This window comes from Lonchura striata, chromosome Z, assembly GCF_050655825.1.
Source record: "Lonchura striata isolate lonStrDom1 chromosome Z, ASM5065582v1, whole genome shotgun sequence".
In the NCBI taxonomy this organism is placed as follows: domain Eukaryota; kingdom Metazoa; phylum Chordata; class Aves; order Passeriformes; family Estrildidae; genus Lonchura; species Lonchura striata.
This window is the reverse complement of record NC_140740.1, coordinates 14169751-14193070: the sequence shown is the minus strand read 5'-3', so window position 1 is coordinate 14193070 and position 23320 is coordinate 14169751. Positions and strand designations below refer to the sequence as shown.

The following is a 23320-nucleotide window of genomic DNA, read 5'->3' as shown; positions in this document are numbered from 1 at the left end:
TTTATCTGTTAACCATGTCAAGGCTACAACTGGACATTCACCACCCTGCATCACAGTGGCTCCTATTAAAAATCCATAGCAATTCTGTAATAATAGTAATTAAAAATCCCAGTAATTCTGAGGGTCTGATGTTAGCTTGTTGGCCATCGGGATGTTTCACATGAATTACAATGGCTGACAAGCCACCTGTTGTAGAACCACCCAACCCCATCAGTCCAAAACTTGCACGAGTGAGAGGTCACGATTGAGGCCAACGCAGTCACGAGAGTATTGTAGCATCTGCTCCAGTGTCAATCAAACCTGTTACCGATACGGTCCCTGGATGATATCCACTGGCTGTGAGGATGCATGTCTTTTCTGGATGGTTCTCCGTTACTTTCTCAGTCCGGAACACTTGAGGTACTTACCGTATTGGGAACAAAACTCACAGAGGCTACAAGCTGAGTGATGCAAGTTCCTTTCTGAATAGTAATAGGGCAGTCATCAATTCATATCATAGCATGACTCTGTCCTAAATAATCAACATCAATAAGTCCTAAATGCACATGAATACCTTTAAGTGTAGTACTTGATATCCCTATCAGAAATGCACTCAATCCACGTCCTATTGGGCCATAGGTGTCATGGGGCACTTTGCAGATTTCTTTTGTCAAAATAGTTACTGTGTCGGTGGTGGGTACATCAATCCCTGTGGACCCACTTGTTGCTCCTGAATACTGTTTGCAAATGGGTAGCTTTACAGTGCTGGGAAGGCCCATAATTGCTGTTAATGGTCGTCAGGTTATTTGTGTCCCCACACACCCCTTCGTGTTCTTCTTCCCATTTCCCTGCAACAGCTGACCATTTGCATGATACTTACTCGTGCACAGTGCCCAAATTTAGCACAATGATTGCACATAACATTGCTGCTTGCATTTGACTTAGATGTTATTTTCTGGGTATTACACTGTGCCCTTACATGCCCTTGCTGTCCACAATTACAGCATTTCGGTGGTGGTCTTAGAACTGCAGCAAGAGCTGTCATTTTATGCTCTACTGAACCATCTTTTGAGCAAGCAGTAACCATTTCAGGCAATGTGGGCTCCCCAGGTAAGGTGTCAATAATCGTTCTGCAGTCTGGGTCTGCACTTTCTTTCACCAATTCTATACACAATCTATGTCACAAAGGTTCATTATCTACCTGTTTTTCAATAGCTGCAGCAAGCTTTTCCACAAACTGCAAAAATGGTTCTCTCATCCCTTGTTGTATAGTAACATATCTCTGTTTTGGAGCTGCCATTTCCATTGTTTTAATTAAAGCACTCATGCCTATTTGCCGAGCTTGTGTCAAAATTGAAGGATCCCACCTTGCCTGCAAATCTGGGTTAGCAAAAGGCCCAGTGCCCAATAAGGCATCAACACCCACAGCATGACGAGTCGTGTTGAGGCAGCTGCATATTTGTTAAAGCTGTGAGCTCAGCCACTCACCTCTGAGTTTCTTGAAACACACCATACTGTACTGGTTGGAATAAAACTGTAGCAAGATGCATGATGTCATAAGGTACAAGCATACTGCATTAATTACATGTATTAATTGCATTACCTCTGAGGAATTAATACCAAACTGAGCCACTTTCAATTGGAGATCTTGCACAACCTTCCAGGCAAAGACATGATGACTGTCATCCTGCCCTATTCCAGGAACTGCATTAAAAACTGGAAAAGCCATAGGATTATCACAGGCAACATTTGCCTTAACACTCTCCTCCTGAGGTACTTTTGGGGCACCAAATCTTTCTATTAGGTCCCAATTTTTTTATTCAGCTGCTTTCTTCCTAAGAAATTCCCAAAACTTCTGAGGCTGTCATGGAAGCACAGTTACTTGACACAGAGGCAAAGTCCATGGGGCAGTAGGGCTAGATCTCTTAGAAGCTGAACTGCCAACAGTTCCCTGCCCCACCTCAGGTGTTACTGCGGGTGACTCTTCACTTGATTTGCTGTCACTGTCCAGCAGTGGAGGATACGACCTTGCAAACTGTTCATGCAGCTCAGAGGGGGGCGGGGGGCAAATGGCTGGGCTAGAGTGGAGGGGTGTAGGTCTTAGATTCAAAGAAAAACCATAAATTTCTAACCAGGTAGAAGCTTGAGAAAGTGTTGAGAAAGAATGTAAGTTCTTTATCTCTCTTGTTCACATTGTTTATAATTAGGTTTTACTACTGTACGTCATCCACTGCACACCAATAGGGTGACATGTTTTCACTTCAGGACCAATAGAGTTGGTCTGCACAAAGCTCTGTATAAAAGAGTGATGTATTTTGAAATAAATCAGTTATAGTCTCAGCCTTCTGAACAAAGTCTGTTCATTCCCATCCTGCCTCAACAGCGTCAGAGGGGAGCAGGGGGCAGACAGCTGGGTTTGTCTCTCTGCCAAAGACATTTCCGCTAACTGACGCAGTGGTGCAGTGTATAGAGGCACCGCTGAAAGCTGCTGTGCAGGTGAGATAAAGAGGCTTAGGAGTCTGAGAAGGAGATACTCTGTCAGTCTGCCCAGAAGCCTTAGCAGCTTTCCCAAAAGCTTCAGCATCCAGCCCAGAAGCTCTGGCAACTTTCCTGGAAGCTTTGGTAGCCTGCCTGGTAACTTCCATGGGCACCTGCACTTTCTTCAAGGATGTATGCAACAAGTTCCCCATCAGAGGCCCCATCTGACTCATCCCTCCCATCAGACTACTTTATCAACCCCAAATCTTCATCCACCTTGTACTCTGCTTGTTCCCGCTGTTTTCCATTCCTTTAATGCCTCAAAAGGCGATCTCCAAGTAACAACTAGATTGACAATAGTTTTATCTCCCGCTCAGGTGACTTCACACAGCTTGTTCCTGACTTTTTTTCCAACCTTTAACACTAAATGCTGTGTCAGGATCAGTAGCAAAATCCTATGATCTAGCCCACAGCAATATACTACAAAGGGCATAGTCTGAAGTAGTAATTCCCTTATTTCTTAACAAAGCTTTCTATGTAGCCAAAACAGTCTCTTCCTCTTTAGATTTATCTCCCATTATCACTAGTTGGTGCCCCACCTGCTTCCAGGTGTGTTGATAGGAGAAAATCAGGTCAGGACTTGCCTGTGGCTTCCACCCGCCACTCTCAGCTGCACCAGCGCCGCCTCCCCCGCCACTCCCCAGCGGGTCAGGGCTGCCAGTCGCTGGGACCCCGCGTGGCTCCAGACCGACCACGCTGCTCAGGCTGCTGCTCCACGCGGTGGGCACCAGCTGTCACTGGTATATACACTGCATCGTGAGGCGGTCGCCACACAAAGCACAGACCACAGGCGGTCTCAGATGGCAACTCTTTATTATCGAACATGACCTTTTATAAACTTTCTAATTGTTTATACTTCTTCTACCCCAACTGTTGGCCACAAAAAATCAACATAACACCACTGGTGAACAGTAACAGTGACTTTAGTTAACTTTCTGAAAATGCTTTATCCAGCTGCAGTTCTCTCCTTATCTTTCTCCAGTTCTTCTCTCAGCCTCCTTGGTAGCAGCCTTGGAGAGAGCTCTTGATCAGCTTCTTGCCTCTCAGCTTCTTTTTGCTCCTTTAGCTAACAGGCCTGCTGTTAGCCCCTTCCACAGTAATTCATCCATGAGGGGCAGGAAACAAGAATAGGGGGCAGGAAGCAGAATAGGATTAAAAAGCCTAGTGATTAATTAGAATTGGTTAAAATCTGACAGACCTTGAGATGACACCAAAATTCATCATCCTAGAGTGTAGCCTACAGCACACTACTCGCATTTCTATATTCGGGAAACATGTTTTCTTCCTTTTACGCTGTCTTAATTTAAAAGCTGAAAGATTCAAGAGGAATTACTACATCCTCCAATGAGTCCATGAAGTTTCCTCTGAATGATCTCCTTCGTGTTACTGCAGTCTACTATTCAAGTATATAGGGACAACTGTCACAGTAATCTCATTAAAAATGTGTGCTTTGTTAAAATAACCATCACAAAAATCAGTCCTAGTAAGGCAGGTAAGACAGAATCAGTATTGATACTGAAAATCTATTATGAATGCAGAAAAAGGCAGAATCCAAAAACTTCAGAAGTATGTATATAATATACTCATTTAGTTGAAAAAAACTTACACGTTTATTAGAACAAGTTTGGGATTTTTTTTAAATCTCATTTTTTCTACTTTGGATAGCTTTACCTCAGCAGTCCATAAATTATTTTTGCTGTATTAAACTAGTGAAACAAGGATATTTAGTCTAGATTTTTAAATTCCAGAAGGAAGTATTATGCAGTGTTACAAATGAAAAGCTACGTTAGATTCCTAATTTATCAGTAAAATACCTAACTGCAGAATGATATCAGCAAGAAATTCTATTATTTTGGAAGAGCAGGGTAGTATGTTAGAGAACTCTACCTTTCCAGACACTGGAGAAGAAGGAGTAGCACAGGGGCTGGAATAGCTACTGCTTTCTGCAGGTTTTACTGAGGACTGAGCTGATCTGTCATCTGAGGATTGTCCGGAGAGCAAAATGTCTTTTTCTTTGTACTTCTTTGGCTGGTGGAGTGCAGGAGAAGAAGATTTCACTGAAACCCTACAAAGGACATACCTTGAGTTTCACAAGCAGTCACTGAACAATTTACATCGACCTGTCCACCTACAGCATGACCACATGTATTACAGCAACTACAACATCTATTAAACCTAACTAAAAACTCATACTGACCATTCATTGCTTTTTAATGCTACTGTTAAACTTCTTCTGCTACTTCTCAAACATCACAATTCATGGACAATATTCCTGACTGCTCTCTCAAACAGCAGCCCCAGGTATGAAATACTTCTCTTTGGGATTACAATGCAGCATACAACAGTATAACACCTTCCAAATGTACTTCCACTGTTTTCACCTATTACTAGCAGAAACTTAAGTGATACTTGTATACATAAACTGCAACCTACAGTAAGCAGAAGACCTCAGCATCTTACTTTTCAGCATGAGAGGAGTCAGACAATTCTGTTTCTGTTGAGCTTTTTCTGCTGCTGGTTGACTTCCATGTAGATGCCAAAGGAAGTTCTTCACAAGTCACAGGCCTTGGTCTCTGGCCAATTCCTGAAGGCTGCTGCAGACCTGCAGACTGTTCTTCAGCACTCAGAACAGCTGTAATTGCTCTTACAGTTGTTTCATCAACCTGAGACCACAGCTTAGAAGGAGCTCGCATACGACGCAGAAACAAGCTGTGCCACTTCTGCCTGAGCTGCAGCAGCATACCAGCAGCCTGCAATGAATTCCAATTCTGTTAAATACTGATGAAAATTAGATCACACAGGTAAGAGAACCCTGTCTTTTCCCTATCAAGCAACACCTGGCATTCCAATATAAAGAGAGCCCAGAATTGAAGGCAAGACTAAGGTCTTGGGGAAGGGGAATAATCCATATTTAAACTATGATGTTAATTTGCTTTCTTTTCCTTGGGTACAAGGTCATTTTGGAAACATTTCATTTAGCTCTGTACTAAACTTAGCTTTGTATTGTAATTCCACAGACTTTTTTTTTCCTTCTTATCTTTCAAGAAAACTCAATCCTTTCATGCTTTATGCCCTTCCTCTCAAATCAGTCTCTACTCATGCACTCTTCAGTATAGTTGATGGAAAAGAGCTCTAAGTGATATTTTTCTTACATTGACACCTGGTCAAATGTGATGACTAAATTCAGAAGACTATTGTCTAATTCTGCTACCAGAAACGCTTCCATTACGATAAATTTTTAAAAATCACTCTTCTGGACATGACTAGGAGAGAGAGTATTATTATTAGAGTTGGTAAAGTTGTGTGTTTCATGACCCATAAACTGCAGCCACAGCTCCTCAATGACATAAAGACTTCTATTTCAAAGAGGATTTGAAATGTATCCTTCCAAAATCTGACAGCAACTTTCTCTCAGCAACTTCAGCTTCAAGTGCTCCTTTTTTGATCTGATTTTGGTTATCCTCTCAGAGAAAGAAGAACACAATATGCCAATGTGACTGTTCTCTCAGCTCCTGTCCAGATTTTAGCTTATCCCAGCTTGTGCTATGGCCTGATGGAGCACCATGCAGGCAGGACAGGAGGCCAGAAGGAGCAGAAGGGCCCTTATGCTGTCACTGTCACCTGCAGCTTGCTGTCCCTTGCAGTCATCATTTTTTGTCTGCCAGTCTCTTCAGAATCTGCTGACTTGTGGAAAGGGACAAAACTGCCAAGCTCAGATATAAAACATCATATTACCCAGAAAGTTTTTGAAACAGACCCAACAGCATCTGGATTGCTGAGGCTTTCCTGCTCCCTTTTGTGAGAGACAGGACACCCACACCAATATGGAGGAAGAGGGATGAGCACTCTCACTGTTGACTTAGGTGACTATTCTCTTTCTTTCTGCTGACAGGTAAAAGAAGAGAAAGGTATGGGTGACAGGTGATCAAACACTGCAACTTGGATTTTGAATACACAAATTCATGCAACAGACAACTCTGTGCCAAAGGGGATTGAAGCCGTTTAATTCTTAATGAGCTTGTGAAGTAAAGGTTAAATCACAGAGTACCTAGTTCGAGAGACCCAAATGGACCATGACATTCTTGGAGAAAATTCTTGGCTACTCAAATGTTACAAAAACCTTTTCACATCTTTTTACAATTCCTCTACATGAAGCAAACCCAGGAGTAATTTCTTACTTCAGGGTCCAGTTTAAGATGGAGCCATTCATCCAGCTTCAGCAGTGCCAGATCAGCAGACGTCCTGTCCTCCATCTCACTGTCGCTGCTATCATTAGATACCCCTCCCCCTGAATTAAAGACAAAAGATTCATCAGAATTTCCATATTTTTTCTACTATTATTTCTATACAAAAACCCGCATACTACTGTATTACCAGCAATATTTTTCCTTCTAAAATTGACTTTAAATGTAAACATTTGTAAAACTACCTCTTCTTTTCTGCAAATACACTGCAAAGTCTTTGCTCCAGATAGCAGCAATCAAGTAGCCAGACCTGCTGAAGGTCCTACTATGTAAAAACGTGGATTGATATGATGTGACCCAACTCATGTACCTTCACCAGTTTTCACAGGCCACTATACAACTTTTGCCTAAAGCTGTTGGCAAAATCACACATGCCTCTATTTCCTAGTAAAACAGCAGATTTAAAGACCCAGTAAGAAAAAAAAAATATGTATGGCTATTAATTAGGATTCTTTATTTTTCTTAAGTGCAATTCAGTCAGCATGAGTACTACTCTAAGGTTCACAGTTTAAAAGCAAGACAGGAAAGCTTTAGAAATAAGTTGGACTTTTAGTCTGATTCAAACTATGACAACTAGAAGCAGTTATTTTTGCTTCCATTCCAACAGGACTCAATTTAAATGAGAAAAAAAGAAGGAAATGTAAATATATTCTCTATTACTTACAGTTAATAGTACAGTTAACTGAAATTAAAAATTATCAGTAGAACATATCTTGAAAATGTATGTGTTAGCTAGAAGCAACATGACTTGTTTGCCATACTGATTGTTTCTAAATTATTCTGTTTGAATAATCTGGTTCAATGATTCAAATAAAGTAGTCTGCAGAAAGAGAACATGCATACTACACTTCTCAGTACCAATACTACAGTTCTCATTAGATATTGTGGCTGCATTCTTTCCTTACAAACTATACTGCAGTTTCTGAGACCCTACGACTGTGTAATTTATGGACTTGAATAGGTAAGGAATCCCAAAATGGAGAGATTTGTTACAGAACCAACAAACTCTTCCTGAATAGCTACAGGAATTATAACAGCGCTGTTTCCAGAATCAGCCAATATATGTATTAAATATTACTGAAAAATAAGCTCTGCATGTCACACGCTGATGTATACCAATGGAAACATCCCAAATCCAGACTCCAGTGTACCTTGAAAGGATGAAGATGCCTGCAAGGCATTACTTTGCAGTCTGGCTGGTCCACAGAAGAGGGCCACGGTGACAGGTGTCACAACAGAGCAGCACCTGATGTTTGCTGTCTTGTGAGCTCTCGTCATTTCATCATATATAAGCCAGTCTGTGGGGAGGGCCTGGATGGCTGCAGCTTGTCCATTTGCTGGGGCAATCTGTGGAAGAGCAGGTAAAACCAGGCTATTGTACCCTCTACCTGTAATTAATGTAAATTTGAACGTATTTCTCATTTTATCCGGAGACACTGTGGGTGCCTCAACCTGGCAGTGCCCAAGGCCAGGCTGGGTGGAGCTCTGAGCAACCTGGACTAGTGGAAGGTGTCCCTGCCCATGGCAGGGGCTGGAATGAGATAAGCTTTAAGGTCCCTTCCAACACAAACCATTCTATGATTCTGTATTTTGAGAATTAAATACATGTACAATTATATACATATAAAAATATACATGCATGTTGCTATCATGCTGACATGGTAGTGTGGAGGAAGGTTTTAGAAAGGCCTTGGGAATCGTAAACAGAGGAAAAAGATACATTTATGTATGCCCCATTGTTTTAGAAAGGCCCTGGAAATGAGAAACTGAGGGAAAAGATACATTTATGTATGCTCCATTGTTTCAGGAAAGTCCTGCTTCAGCATTCCTCTCTAAACCCCCTTTCTCCCCACCCCTGAGCAGTTCCCATTGGACTTGGCCCCTGGGGCGGTTCTGATGTGCCTAAGATGAAAACTGTCTCTATTGTTTAGACCTTAACTCTTAATTCTGCTGTATAAAACTGTATCTGGGCAATAGCCCGGGGCTTTTGGTCCCTGCAACCGTTCAGGCAATACAACCTCTCTGGACAAGCATACCATTGGTCTCTCTTGGTCTCTTTATCTCGAATCCTAACGGCGACTGAGGCAACGCTGCCGCTCGGACCGTGCTGACCCAGCCCTGCCTGGTGAGCCCAGGGCAGCGGGACCGCGGAAAACCCCGGCCCCGAGAGGGGACAGCTAGCCGGAGGGTCCCGGGGGGCCGGGGAGGGACAGGGGACAGCAGCGAGAACCCCCCGAAAGCCGCACATGCACATAAAAAAGTGTGAGAATTCAACCAGATTCATCAATTATCCTACCATGGTAAAACAAAATATGTTGTTTTAAAAAGAAATGTTAAAAATGAGTTTCAGAGAAAAACTTGCTTTTAAGAATAGGGATCATTATATCTTTAAAACAATTTTATAGCAGGGCAGTTTTTTTGCCTTTTTGCCTTTTCCATCTAGAGAAAGGACTAACTGAAACGACAGAAAAATGAATCAACTCCAATTCTATCAGCTGGGTAGAACAGTATTTTCTAAAGCTGTAGTGTTAAATGCCTATACTGCTTTTGAAGTACTGACAAATAGGAAAAGACATTTCTAAAACACGTGACAGATTTTAGTGCCCCTTTTTTTGAACTATGAATTCAAAGTGTCTTTACCTTTTTATATTGAGACTGACCAAGAACAGAGGTAGGATGAAATCGCACTTTCTTCTCCTTTGGTTCCGTCAACACCAGGCTGTCTCTGTCTACATGCACAAGATTGGGATACATCCCAGCCACTAAGGCACCTTTAATTACAGCCCAGTTCTCAGAGTTAGTATTAACATCTCTAATATCAGCTCCTCCTCTGGCTCTCACAAAACCTGACAAATGAAAGAGACAAAACAGTGCCATGTTACCTTGTGTTTGGCTCTCAAAAGGAGTCAGAAACAAAAGGTGAAATAAATGACTTCTTTGTTGCATTTTTCACCACTGCCAACCTTAACAGCACCAAGAAGAAACCATTACACTGAAATCCTTCCTGATAAGGGGTTTCATACTGACACAGAATACCACTATTTTCTACAATATAAAGACATTTCCTATGGGAATAATTCATTAAAACATGAAACGCAGTGGCATGTGGAGATGAAGGTGCTTTCAGTTTGATCAGCCACAATTCCTCATCTGCACCATACCCTGCATGAATGTGTGCATGACAGTGTATTTCAAATTAAGGAAAATTACACCAGTGAACATGATTTTTGTTACAATTTCTATATGCTTGACTTTAAAACAACGTTAAAATTGTTTCCAACTTCTCTACCTGAGGCTCTAAGCTGGCCAAGCACCTGTGTTCTCATTCCTGCAATGATTTCCATTGTGGCTCGGGACAGGAAGTTCTTTTCACAGAAGGCTCTCTCCCAGCCGTCACTGCGTGCCTTCTGCCATGCCTGAAAATGTTTTTACATTTGCCTATTAATTTGAAGGACTTAAACTAAAAACTGCAGGTGTTTTTTTAAAGATTACATTTATGTCAATAAAATGAATGCAAAACCCACTCTAAAAGTTAATGTATCAAACCAGATTATTTTTTCTGTTCAACAATTAGATTCTCTTTATGTGCTCACTCCAGTGATGATTATGTCAAATTAAAACAATAAATAAAGATCATTACATTAAGATCATGATTCAAAGTTCAGTGTAGTAGGATGCAAAGAGGCACATTGTTGAAACATTCGAAATTTTCTAGGGTTTGAAACAAAACATACTACAAAAAGGGTTCCCTCACAAATTTATGAGTCCAGTACACAGGAAAGGCACTAGGCAAAAAGAAAGTCTTCTCTGAGGACTTAATCACAGTCCGCCACTCTACATCCAACTGGTACATCTGCATTTTGCTTGGGTGATGTGCTGTGATTAGTACTCTCTGAAATGAAAGACTACCTGGAAAGCCCTGAGCAGGGCCATGTGGTCACTGAATGTCCCGGCAGCAAAACGCTTCCTGCACAGCACGGCTGCACGCTTTTGGGAGGCCAGCGTGGGCAGCACAAAAGGGTCTTGGCAGGCAAGAGCACAGGCAATGGTCAGAACAGGATCCAGGCACTTCAGAACTACAGCATACAACACCATTTTACCGAGGTGTGGCTCTACAGGTAATTCAGTCAGCTGATAACCAAGCTCAGTGAGATCTTCCCAAGGGTCCAGGGCATCTATGGTCTGTTCATAAACAAACAAACAAACAAATAAAGGAGAGGAGGATGGGTACAGTGGACAAAATCAATTTACAGTGAAAGCAAAAAGGATGTGAATAATGGACTTTAACTAGACTTGTTTCCAAACACTGAAGAAGCAAGTCAGACTATTAACAAGAGACAAGACTTTGAAGCACTCTCTTCCCTTGACATGGAAAAACACATCCCCACACACAAAATGAAAACAGACAACAAGCAAAACTTCAAAACATCCTTAAGTAATTAAAAACAGCTTCAGTACAAACTGAAGTCAGTAAACTGCTACACCACAAATTTGGGATCAAACACAATTACCATCTAAACTTATTCCTTTTCTGACCTTAAGCATATGCACAGCATTTCTCACAGTTACAGCAGGCGGAGGATCAGGAGCTTTCATAAGAAAGTCTACAATTGGACAATTAATTGGAGCCAGAATTTTTGTGTACAAACAGATCTCCTGCAAGGTAAAAGGCAGAACAAAAAAAGATTACCAAGATTTGGAAGCAGCCGCCAAACACATGATTTGTTGCAATTAGTAGTATGGTTTGAGGACATTGCATTTTTTAAAGTTATAGTTTCTAACTGAACATGCACGTGAAGCGGCAGTCTTAGAAGTTCTGGAGATTGAAATTCCAACATATTCTGAAATCGGAGCCTGCTGAAGAGATGAAAGCAGACCCCAGGCTGACAGCGCCCAGCCCTTGAAAATAAAATATGGGAAGTTGTGAAAATGAGGATTTCTTTCTAAAAACAAAACCAAAAGCCAACAAACAGACACAGAAACTCAGAATGGAAAAGAAGAGGCACTACCATGAAGAAAGTGTTGTTAGGTCACATGCAACATGAGAATTTCCTAATCATTAATTATTTTTGAGAGTGTGGCAATTTTTTACTGTAATTTTAACCCAACACTGAGAAATCTGGAGAAAGAAAAACAAGGCTTTTCTAATGTAAAGTGCTGTGGGTTTTTTGCTAACCTAAGACCAGTCCAAATCTCAATCATCCTTTGTTGTAAGGAACCAGTTGCAAACTTTCTTGCTTCCCCTCACATCCCCTAAACAGAAGTTATCCTTGGAGTAAAAGGTAGAATAAAGATGAAGTAACTTGTGAGTGAATGAGGGAGGAATGAGCAAATTCTCTCAGTCATATACATCTATGTGCATACATGCAGCTTAATGCCAATATGATTGATTAAACAGGCATTTGTTGCTACATAAACTTCTGAGCCCTCCCCCACAGTGCTGGGAAGAATATAATCATGGCCTGTTAAGTCATGGATAGCTTGGAGAAAGTGAAATAGGCAGTCCTCTGCCCATAGACATGATGTGAAAACATTGTGACTGCGGGTGCTACGTGGGAGAAAGAGGAAGGAGAACAAATTAATGGGGGGAAAACAACCCAGACCTTTGGAAAATGCCTGAGCATCACTTTTCTACAACTTGGGAGATTATTCCAAGGAAATACATGCTGACGCCTACTCATCTGCAGAGAACCAGTGTTGGCCTCTATGCAACACAACACCGGAATAGGCCAGAAACAATTACTATGTTGTGTGGTTTATTCTAAACATAAAGGACTGTGCATATCTGCAAAATGGGAACCACTATGAGGCATTTATTACCTGCCTTTTCTCTGGATAGCACTGGCTTTTGAAATCCACCCCATTTTTAGCACTGTAGCACAACTCAGTGCATCAAAAGACTTCTAGAAAAACAAAGAAAGGAATACAAACTGAAAACTCAATAGGGTACATGAAATACAAGTTACTAGTTAGTTAGATTACCAACAGGAGTTTTCTAAAAAGTATGAAATAGTAATATATACAGCAGCTTCTGATACAAAGGTACCTTCTCAATTTCAAGTGAATTAATGAGGGTATCTCCTTTCTAGTATCTTAATGCTCCACAAGTTTTGAAATTCAAGATTTTCAAGGTTTTTTAGACGGATAGCTTACAGTATTTGTCTTAAAACAAATTCATGTTGAAGCCTTTCAGAAAGGACTGTTGCCTGACAGGCACTAGCTCTCAGCTAGTAAAAGCTTTTTCTCACTTTACTGTAAAGTAATAAAAAAAAAAAAAGTTCTCCAAAATTTATACACTGTGTGTTTTAGAATCACACTAGGAAAATTTAAGGCAGTCCTACCTCTTTCACCTTGCCTGAGTCAATGACAAACACCACATCATTGACTGTTATGCTGGTTTCTGCAATATTAGTAGAAAGAATCTGCAAAGAAAAAACCCAAAACCACCAAAACTATAATAACTGCAAAAGCAATGGCAAAATAGGTCATTGTGGCATTGGAAAAAGTCCTCTAATACTTGCAATTTTGCGGATGCCAAAAGGTGGACTTTCAAGCACTTTCTTCTGGTCCAAAGTCTGCATACTTGAATGAAGCACGAAAACTTGGTATCTAATGCAAGACAAAAGGAACATTTTAAGGATCCTTAAAAGAAGCAATGAAAAGCCACAGTAACTAAAGGTTTTACCTGTGAGCATTATCAGAAAATCTCTTGTCATCCAAAACAATGCGGTCCCTCAGGCTCACTATCTCATCATGCCCAGGAAGAAATATTAAAATTGCTCCTAAAAAAGGAAGTGGGTTTGCAAAGTTAAACAGAAAATTCAAATACATGTCGAATAGCACTCAGAAGGTTTTAACATCTGTGGATTGCTGAAAAAAGAGCATGATTATCAGAAGTCAAATCCACAACCACTGGTTAGGTATTTACCTACCTGCATCAGAACTATGACAGATGCTGTGAAGTAAGTGCATTATCAGATCCAGATCCACTTTTTCATCATCAAAACTGTGATGGTAAGCTGTCAGTAGCTCTCTGTCCTCTGCACTAAGGTCACTAGCACTTTTTTGGACCAGGGAACTGGAACTTTCATCCATGTTTCCAAATCCGAATGAAGCGCTGTAACAGGAAAATACACCAGAATCAAGGCTGCCCCTTCGGGTTTGCATTGAGCCATCAACTCAAACTTAGACCGAGACCAACATGACTGTTGGTCTTGAATTCTGATGTTAAAGTATAGCAGAAGGGAATCACCATACTATTACTGTTTACCAATTCCAATGTTAACCCAATGAAGGATGCCACTTTATTTATTAGTGTTAACTTTAGTTTTCTTCAACTTCATTGAAACACAACCATAAGCAAAGTATAAAGATACTTCTCGTTTATCTGTTCAAGTAAAAATATTTGAGAGATACGTCTTCTCCAAAAATTTCCCACTAGCAGAAACTACACTAAAAGAAATTATAGTAGAGATAATCTTTACAAAACACTACCACAAGTATGATAACTGTAAGTTAATCAGAAAATCATTCTTGAATGGCCTAGTGTACACATTACTTCTGCAAATTTTCTTTAATATGCCTATTGCATATAAAAAATATAGATAAAAACACATTACAGATTTGTTTCCAAAATAAGCATGTGAAAAGAAAATGGTACATAGTATAGAATTAGCAAGTTGTGCAAGCATAAACAATATGCTATTGAGTACAAACTTTTTTGCTGTTTATTTTTTGAAATACTCCTATTCTTAAAAAAAGGTATTGCTATTAAGTCCAGATTTTAGAGCATGAAAAGCTAAAACCTGTTCTGATTAGAAGAACACAAATCTCAAATTTCCCATCACAACTCTATGTATATCATATACAATTCATTCTGCAAAACAGTTACAGCTTACCTGTAGGATTCCAACAGATGAACAACCTCTGTCTGTCCAAAGTGCCTAGCCCAGTCCACAGCCATCCTGAAATAGTTGCACAAGTATTTTTATTAGACTTTTCACTTCAAAAGATGCATATGAAGAGCACATCAGGAGAGGCAATTGACATCAGACTTTTGTACCCATTTCTGTATTGACATCAGTACTGTTATTGCTGGATCTGCAACTTCCCATTTGAAAGTGCTTGAATAGGTGTTAACAGCTGACTTTTAGGTGACTACAGTTCTTTACCACAATAGAATGTCAGTTTTACACAGGAGCAAACATGCTCAAGGAAGTGAGGAGGAAGAAGGTGCCATTCCTTTAAAAATGGTGCAGAGATCAGACCTGCCTGTTTGCAGTATCCTTGAAGTCATCTCAAAAAGTCACACCCCAGGCATAACATCTGGCTATTTCATGTCTTTCAGAAGCTGTCCTCACTATGCAGTTCACCCTTTTAACTTTAAATTGCATTTCTTCCCCAAGTTATTCAAATGTTAGTACCAAATATCAGACCCCTGGAATCCTAATTCTTATCATTCCATACTACAATTATTTACTGTACTTCCCTGTTTATATGAAGACATACTCCATGACCACAAAACCTGAGTTTCTACAGATCCACAAATATTTTTACATGCTACAATATATTTAGAAACATAACAGAAAGATCTTCTGATATGTGTAACTCCATGAAAATCGGAATTGCCAAATATTTTGGTTCAATTCAGTAGATTACAGTTGTTCTACTAACCAGTATCTTAAACAAGACCTACTGAAACAAAGTTTATAGCTCACAATCAAGACCATGTAATTAAGAATTCAATTTAGAATTTACAGAAAACAATGTGATTATCAGGAGTTAGAAATTGTTGAGGCTGTCAAAATCTATAGTTCTTACAGCAGTGTGATAAGCTAGCAAATTAATTTAGATGTTAAAGAATTTTCTTCCTCTCTCCTATATTGACAAATAAATCTATCTTTTGGTTTCTCTGTTTTTACCAGCCATTAGATGATTTGCAGTGGATACTTGCTCCCATGCTGATCAACTGTTCTACTTGACTCAAAAAGCCTCTCCCTGAAGAAATCATCAGAGCAGTCGCACCAGTTTCACTGTGCCTATAATCAACTGAGAAATAAAAAAAAAAAAAAAATCCAGCAAACCCAGTAGAAATGTTATTTTTTCATCTAAATATAGTACAAATACTGCTTTCAAATTCCAGCCCAAAGAGAATTTGTTTCCTCACTTTATCTCTGAAGTTAGTTCATATGAATTCTACACTGTTTTAGAAACACACTTCTGTCAATACTTCAAAACAACAACTAACTAAACAACTCATTATTTCTGCTAGCCCTATCATTTTTTCAGTCAGCATCAGAATGCAAAGGTAACACCATTTGAAATTGGAGATAAAAGTAGCCATAAAAATCTAAGTACATCTGAGGTTGCTCTTTTCTTATGCAATAACACATGAAACTTACCACTGACATTTTCAGTTAAAATAAGATTTAACAGCTGAGCAAACGAATCAATATCTTTATGCAACCAGATGTCAGAAAGACAGGAATCCATTTCTTTTACTATCCACGGTTCAAGGCAATTCACATCTTTTTCAGTCTGAAGACAAAAAACAATATTGAAAGCTTCATCTTTTCCAAGAGTTGTCTTTATTCTCATACATTACCCACAAAGAATTGCAATGGTTATTTTTCCCAGCAGCCACAGAACCCAGCACTCAGGTATCAGTTCATGCATTGATTTTGTCATACGCAAGTACGAACACAATGGCAGTCGAGCCATTTGATCTGAGGAAAAGCTGTGTGCAACCACCCGAACTGAAGAGCACACTTCAGCTAGATCCGTTCATCCTCATCAAGTAATCTTTAAAATACGTTAATGTCCTGAAAGACTCGACAGAACTTTAGAAAACAGATTTTAAATGGCTAGTAATACAACACAAATATAAACACCTGTAACATCTCTTCCGACTAAAGAAAAAACTTACCAGTTGATTAAATACTGTGTCACCGCCATCATCCAACCGTTTGTACTCCTCATTTGTCCTTGGAACCGATTTTTGTCTCCGAGATGTCCCTTTGTTAGTGTTATCTTGAGCTGAACACCACTCAGCAAGAGTGTTCTTCGGTTTCTCTTCTAGAATGTGAAGTATTCCCCAAGAAAGTTTTAGAGTCATATTTATTATCCATTGTTTTCTACTAAAAAAGTTAGTCACAGCAGGTTTTACCAAGTTTTACCCATTCAACATCTTTTTTTAGTCTAGAATGCTACTACCAGTCCAACAGAAATGACATGTTTAAGGGTACCCAAAGTGCACTGCACCAGGGCTATAAAAACGAGGTAAAACCCAACACTTTGGTGTTTAACCCCCCAAACCTCCATTATTCCAAACTACTGCATTCAAAGTATCTTCCTTAAGTAATCACCTTCCACACAATCTCAGGCCAGATCTTTTTCCACAAATGGAATTCTGAAGACAAGTGATACAGTCCCTGCATGTAACAACTTACTTTTCTACACTAGTGGAAGAAACATCAGAAAACACCAGTGTCCTAACTGAACTTTTCTGACCCCAGTGATCAGAGATGAGCACTGTGATCAATACCCAGTTAGGACTGGATATTGAATGTTATAGCTTTGGGGTTTGCATTTTTTACTTTTCCTTTAAATAATCACTGGGATCATTACTTTCAGTTGCCAGGAAAACTTCTGAAGCAGTATCTACTTAATCAACTTAAAACCAATGATGTTTAGCTCAAGAGTGTTAACACTTAAAAAAATACATCCATGCCTGAAGAAAGCAGTGAAAAATGTTACTGAAGGGAATACCTTGTCCATTTAGTGCAAGATGTACAAAATCATGCCTGCTTTAATAGCTGCACTTTAATTTGCACCCAAAGGTACAGAGCATCCTATGCTTCTTTAGCATTCATGTGGGCAGAGCCCCCAGTTATATATAACTCTACAGCATAATAATTAGAAAAAAGATTACATTCATCAACTGAGTGAAAACAGAATGCAACCACTGAATCAAAGTGATCTTTTTTCTTTAATTGCATAAACTATTTCCATAATGTAAATATTGACAGCTTAAAGATACTTGCTGTCATCTAAATCACGCTCATTTAATCTCCTGACTCTGGAATTTCAACAGAAAATAATCCTGTTAATTGTTTGTTCAATCAATGATTCTCATTGCCAACCCTTAGAATTAACAAGTCTGCTGACCTTGCTGCTTCTTTTCTTTGTACTTCACCATCTCTTTGTTTGTATACCCAGTGCTTCGTAAAATGTCCTCCAGAAACATCTCTTTAACTTCAAAAGGTCTCCCTTGGACTAAAATAGAAAAAATCCGTAAAAGATCATATATTCACCAGCTTCACTTACAGAATTAATTTTTTAAAAAACTACCTTCACTGGAGTTTATTTTTCTCGAAACTGTACAAAACAAAACATTTCCAAAATCAAATGCCACCTTGTTTCTCCTCAACCTCTTCAATTTTATGAAGTGTTCCAGCAGGAGATGTTCGTAAGATTGACAATTATTAACTACAATTTTTTTTTAAACGAGAAAAAGAAAACAGCTGGTTTTTTTTAGGCTTACAAACAAGAACTTGCCATGTAAGTCTCCCATCTGGATTAAAAATGTAATTAAATAATAAGCAATTAATACAGCTTTTTGCAAGGTTCCACACAGAGACAGTAAATCTTTGTACTGAACTCCTTTCTTTTCATGAGAATCATGTGAGAAGGCAGCCTTATCTCCATGTCCTCTACTAATTCAGCAAAGCTGAGCTTTCTTTACTGAATACTTCTTGACAGATGAGACATCCCAGCGGCCTTTACCTTCTGATAATTTATCCTGATCTCTTTTTCAACAGGACTGTTTTCTAGACCTTATCTGTCGACATTGCAGGATGCTTTTTGCATGAAGATTAAAATCTCTACATTTTGATTTCTTGTTCCTTAACCTGACTCAGGAACACTCAGGATTTTCCTTCAGAAAGAACAATCCACAATTCACATACTTTTAGAAGCTGGTCACAGAGGAAGCCTTCCAACACTGATCACAAACTCTGTGTACTACAGCGATCCACAGCCACAAAATGTGGTTTCTGTGGTCAGGATTTTGTCAGCCGTATTGCTGAAGGAGACTCAAACCTTGTATATTAAATTAACAGACAAAGCCACTTCTTTTAATTCTTAAATTAACAACAAAAAAAAAAAACAAAAAAAAAACCCCAAAACAACAACAACAAAAAAAAACGGGGAAAAAATATCTTTTGAATTGTTATTGGCCTGTTACATAACCAGCACAAACACTGTGGTAAACTGGAGAGATTGGGAGAGATTGCCAGCAGATTTTCCAACACAAATTGACCGATCTGAAAGAACAGGAAGCTGCAAAAAGACTAAACTGGAAAGTCATACAACAATCATAACTGAGGCACTCCCTTGCAAAAAAAATTCAAAGAACATGAAATCACGTGTAATTTCCAGATTCCTGTCTCCAACAAGCTGCAAACCTTATTCAACTGGGCAGAAATTCAAAACTGAGAACTAAACAATTCCATCTGCAAAAAAAGGAAGGAAAAAAAGGTTTCCTCCTCACAAACATTTGCTAAAATAAACCAGTAAGCAATCCCATTTCCTAAAACCATTGAGATTTTTTTTAAAAAGGCTGACATGCAGAGAGTCTACCTGATTGTCAGATAAAGCATTTCTCTTAAAAGCTACTTTTCAAAACACATTAAAGTTGGACATTACTGTTGAAAAAGTAAGAGGATTGCAAGGTGCCAGAGGAGGTCACCCATGCAGAAAACCTGCAAGCCAGGAGGGTGGGGCAAAAACCGCAAACCCACAAAAACCCGCAATCTCCCACGCATTTACATTTTGGCTTTACTAAAGATCAGTCAAATGAAATTAAACCAGCAAATAATGGTAACTTTTCTTTGCATTTGAATGTAGTCTAACTGCAGGTAACTGAGTCTGCAAACAAACTAAGCAAAACTGGATGTCTTTTCTGAATATTTACCTAGATGAACAACTACTAATTTTCCTTAAATCAGAGAATCATGTGATTCTTTTTTCATGTGAAACCCAATCTGCCTAAGCCTGTATTTCTGAACTGAACTGGTACAGTTATCTGTGTTTTATCCAGTAACCAGTGACAACCTTCACAAAGCCTGAAGAGTAAGATCCTACTGGAATGCACTGATATATATCACACTCATGTAGCTCCTAAGTCCTGTATCAGCATGAAGACAGAACTTCAATAACCTCTTCCTACTTCTTCAATTAAGAGTGGAGGGGGGCAGGATGTACCTGCATTTACAGAACTCCCAGTGACTCAAACACTTCACTTTGAATGAGGTGCAAACAGTCAAGAAACAAGAAACCTGCATACAGAAAGAACAAGGATTCCTGGAATTCTCAGTGTATTAATCATGTGCCTTTACTCAGAATAATTTGCTACAGTTTAGTAAGATCTGTGAGTCTCAGGGCAGGTATACTCAGACTTAAGAGTTAAGATCACGACTTACTATGTATTACTGGGCAGCTTCCAAAATACCTAATAAAGAGATTTGCATCTAGAGCAGCACTAGAGAGAATTAGTTTTAAATTATTCTGGTTTTGCAGCACATCTCTCAGTTTTATTAGCAAGAAGTCGCTGAACCTATCCCTCTCATGTACTTCATCCTGTAACAAAAGGGGAAAAAAAGAGATAAAAAACCATCACAGATTCACAACTTCTAACAAAAACAAACTTCTCTAAAAAAAAATACATGTTTTGGTGGCACATTACAGAGGCCTTAAAATGTGTGAGTCTAGTTTAAGTAATAGGATTTTTTTAAAAAAACTATCCATAAAGAAACAAAAATGCCTCAAAAAGTTTTTGTCAGCGCTGAGTGCATTGCAATGCTGAAGCTGTAAGCACCTTAACTTTAGAGGCTAAAGTGAGTATCTGAAACCTCTCTGGTTTTGTATTTGAAGCCAAATTTCAAGAAAACACCACAAACTACAAATCTTATTTTAATAAATTCTCACTTCACCACTGATAAGCATTTAAAAAAATGTATGACACCACATAATCAGAAAAACAGACAAATTGCTTAGACAAGTCATACACAAAGCCTATAAGTTAAGGTACATAACTGATTAATCATCTTTTTCATTCTTCTGTTTTGATTTATATTATGAATGAAGGAAACAAGGACTCAAAATACAAAGTTCGTAGGCTGACATCAAGAACGTATAAATCATTCTCATGCTTTTTTAACTCTGATAAACAGGCAGGCACCTAAACTTACCTTTTCATCTTCAGTACGTAAGTCTTGCCAAAAACATTCTAGTTCCCTTTACTTATTCAGTTCCATCATAGGAATATTGACATAATCACAAATGAACAATCTGAATAGTTTGCTAGCAATTAGACTCCACATTATCTAGAAAACTCTGGGCAAACAAATGGACTGAAAACCTGTATTGCTAAAACAAATGGTAAGAGAAAATCTGACACAATCACATTGAACCACATCAAGGTAAGCCTCCCTAAGGATTTTCTGCTGACCATGGAAGTTCAGAAATATTTACACTTCTGTCCCTCTCCACTCCTCCTGATTCCACACTTAACCATTGGCATGAAAATAAGATATTTTTACAGGAAAAACGCAAACACACAGAAAAACACCAAACTGCACAAAACATGCATTCTACTCTGAGGACTCAGAAAGTCTTTGAAGTTGATTCAGATTCTACCAAACAAAAACACCTAAAGTGCTCAGCAAATTTCAGTAAAACAAATGAGGACCTCATTTTCCAAAGCAATACATATTGCTCCACCCCACATGAAAGACCACAGGATGCTCACCACAATAACATGGGTCACGGTGGAGAGAGTGCTGTCTCCTGCCATCAGCGTGCCAAGGAGCATGTCATTAGTGCAGAATGTTACCAGCGTCTTTGGAGAAACCCTATGGATCACATCACAGAGACAACTCAGGGGTTTGCACCATTTAAAGCTTTCCATGGATCAAAAATTAAAGCAGCTGCTGACCAGAAGAGAAATTACAGTTCTCTCCTCAAAAGATTCATGCACACCACTTGTTTTTAAACTATGCCTTTTCCCAGACATTTCCTAACAATTTGTAGTGCTTGCGCCTCAAAACTCTGGACAACGTATTAATTGAAAGAATAAGATTCAATATTAATAACTAAGGAAATAAAAGAAAACTGTGAAGAAACCCTGCACGTCATTCATTTTACTAGAAAATTCCATGTGGAAAACCAGGTTCCAATTCCTCAGCCTGTGCTTGGATATAGCCTTTGTACTTGTCTACACGTGGTGGGATGAGCCTGTCTGGACGCCAAGTGCCTACCCAAGCCACTCTATCTGTCCTCTCCACGGGCAAGGGAGAAGAAACATAACAAAAAGACTCCCAGGCCCCAGAGAAAGATAAGGAGAATGTGGGTCTCTCCCACGGGAAAGTGGGCTCTCCACGAGCTTCTCCAATATGGGTCCTTCCCATGGGCTGCAGTTCTCCAGGAACTGCTGCAGCACAGGTCCTTTTCCACAGGGTGCAGTGCTTCAGGAACAGTTTGCTCCAGTGTGGGACCCCACAGGGTCACAATCCTGACAGCAAACCTGCTTCTGTGCGGCTCCCTCCCCGGGGCCGCAGCTTCTGCCAGGAGCCTGTTTCAGCACAGACTTCCCAGAGGATCACAGTCTCCTTCAAGCATCTACCTGCTCCAACACAGAATCCTTCACAGGAGGATCCCTGCTGCACCACAGACCTCCACGGCCTGCTGGGCCACAGCTGCCTCACCATGGGCTGCACCATGGGCTGCTCTGGCACCTGGAGAATCTCCTCCCCTCCTGCACTGACCTTCCTGTGTGCAGAGCTGCTTCTCTCACATGCTTTCACCACTCTTCCTGAACTGCTGCCTCTGTTGTGCAGGTTTTCCTCCCCATTCCCCACTGTCCCAGAGGCACTATCACCATCGCAGATAGGCTCAGCCTTGGCCAGAGGCAGGTCTGTCTTGGCTGGCACCGGCTCTGTCACACACGGGAGAGGCTTCTGGCACGTCCTCACAGAAGCCTCCCCACAGCTCCCAAAGCCTTGCCTTGAAGACACAATTCATTACAGCTAAATCACAGAGGCATCTGCTTGATCCTCTGGTTTTTCAGGAGGTGAAAATACTGAAATGTTACAATTCCATACCTGGGGCACAGTTAGCTGTCCCAATAAAAACAGCAATTCTCACTACTCCCTCTGCTACTGCCATCCTAAAAGAGCTGAAAAGTTCCTCTGTACTGTACTCTACAGCTTTTCTCTGGAAGACAGTTGAGAAAACCTTAAAAATTATGTTTCTGTCTTACTAGAAACACCTCTCAACATCTCCACTCCAAATTTCTTTTGTCCACAGTTCAAAATATTGTTATCTCCCCCTTTCAGTGTTTCCCTGGAGTAATTGTATTGATTTTTCTCAAGCTGGATTTTCTGCACTGCTCCCAGTAATTCTACCATTTTCACCTGACTTTGCTCTTCTTCTGCCAGCATAGTACTTCCATATATTAATCATTCGGCTTATTTGTGACACATCTTCACCAGCTCTTCTAA

At 39.8% G+C, this 23320-nt stretch overlaps 2 protein-coding genes across 2 annotated transcripts; both read right to left on the bottom strand.

Moving 5' to 3' along the window:
* Window positions 1-2858: 2858 nt before the first annotated feature.
* LOC146763654 (3'-5' RNA helicase YTHDC2-like) lies at window positions 2859-5665 on the bottom strand. The gene is made up of 2 exons (XM_085567854.1): window positions 4978-5665; window positions 2859-4582 (listed from the first exon to the last, which is right to left on the bottom strand). The coding sequence occupies exons 1-2, from the start codon at window positions 5256-5258 to the stop codon at window positions 4312-4314; spliced, it is 552 nt and encodes a 183-aa protein (XP_085423980.1). The 5' UTR covers window positions 5259-5665; the 3' UTR covers window positions 2859-4311.
* Window positions 5666-6662: 997 nt separating this feature from the next.
* LOC144248204 (3'-5' RNA helicase YTHDC2-like) lies at window positions 6663-13856 on the bottom strand. The gene is made up of 10 exons (XM_085567969.1): window positions 13694-13856; window positions 13447-13543; window positions 13283-13370; window positions 13103-13183; window positions 11273-11417; window positions 10671-10837; window positions 10051-10177; window positions 9402-9607; window positions 7946-8108; window positions 6663-6805 (listed from the first exon to the last, which is right to left on the bottom strand). Exons 1-10 carry the CDS (start codon window positions 13854-13856, stop codon window positions 6663-6665), a joined length of 1380 nt encoding a protein of 459 aa, XP_085424095.1.
* Window positions 13857-23320: the final 9464 nt, after the last annotated feature.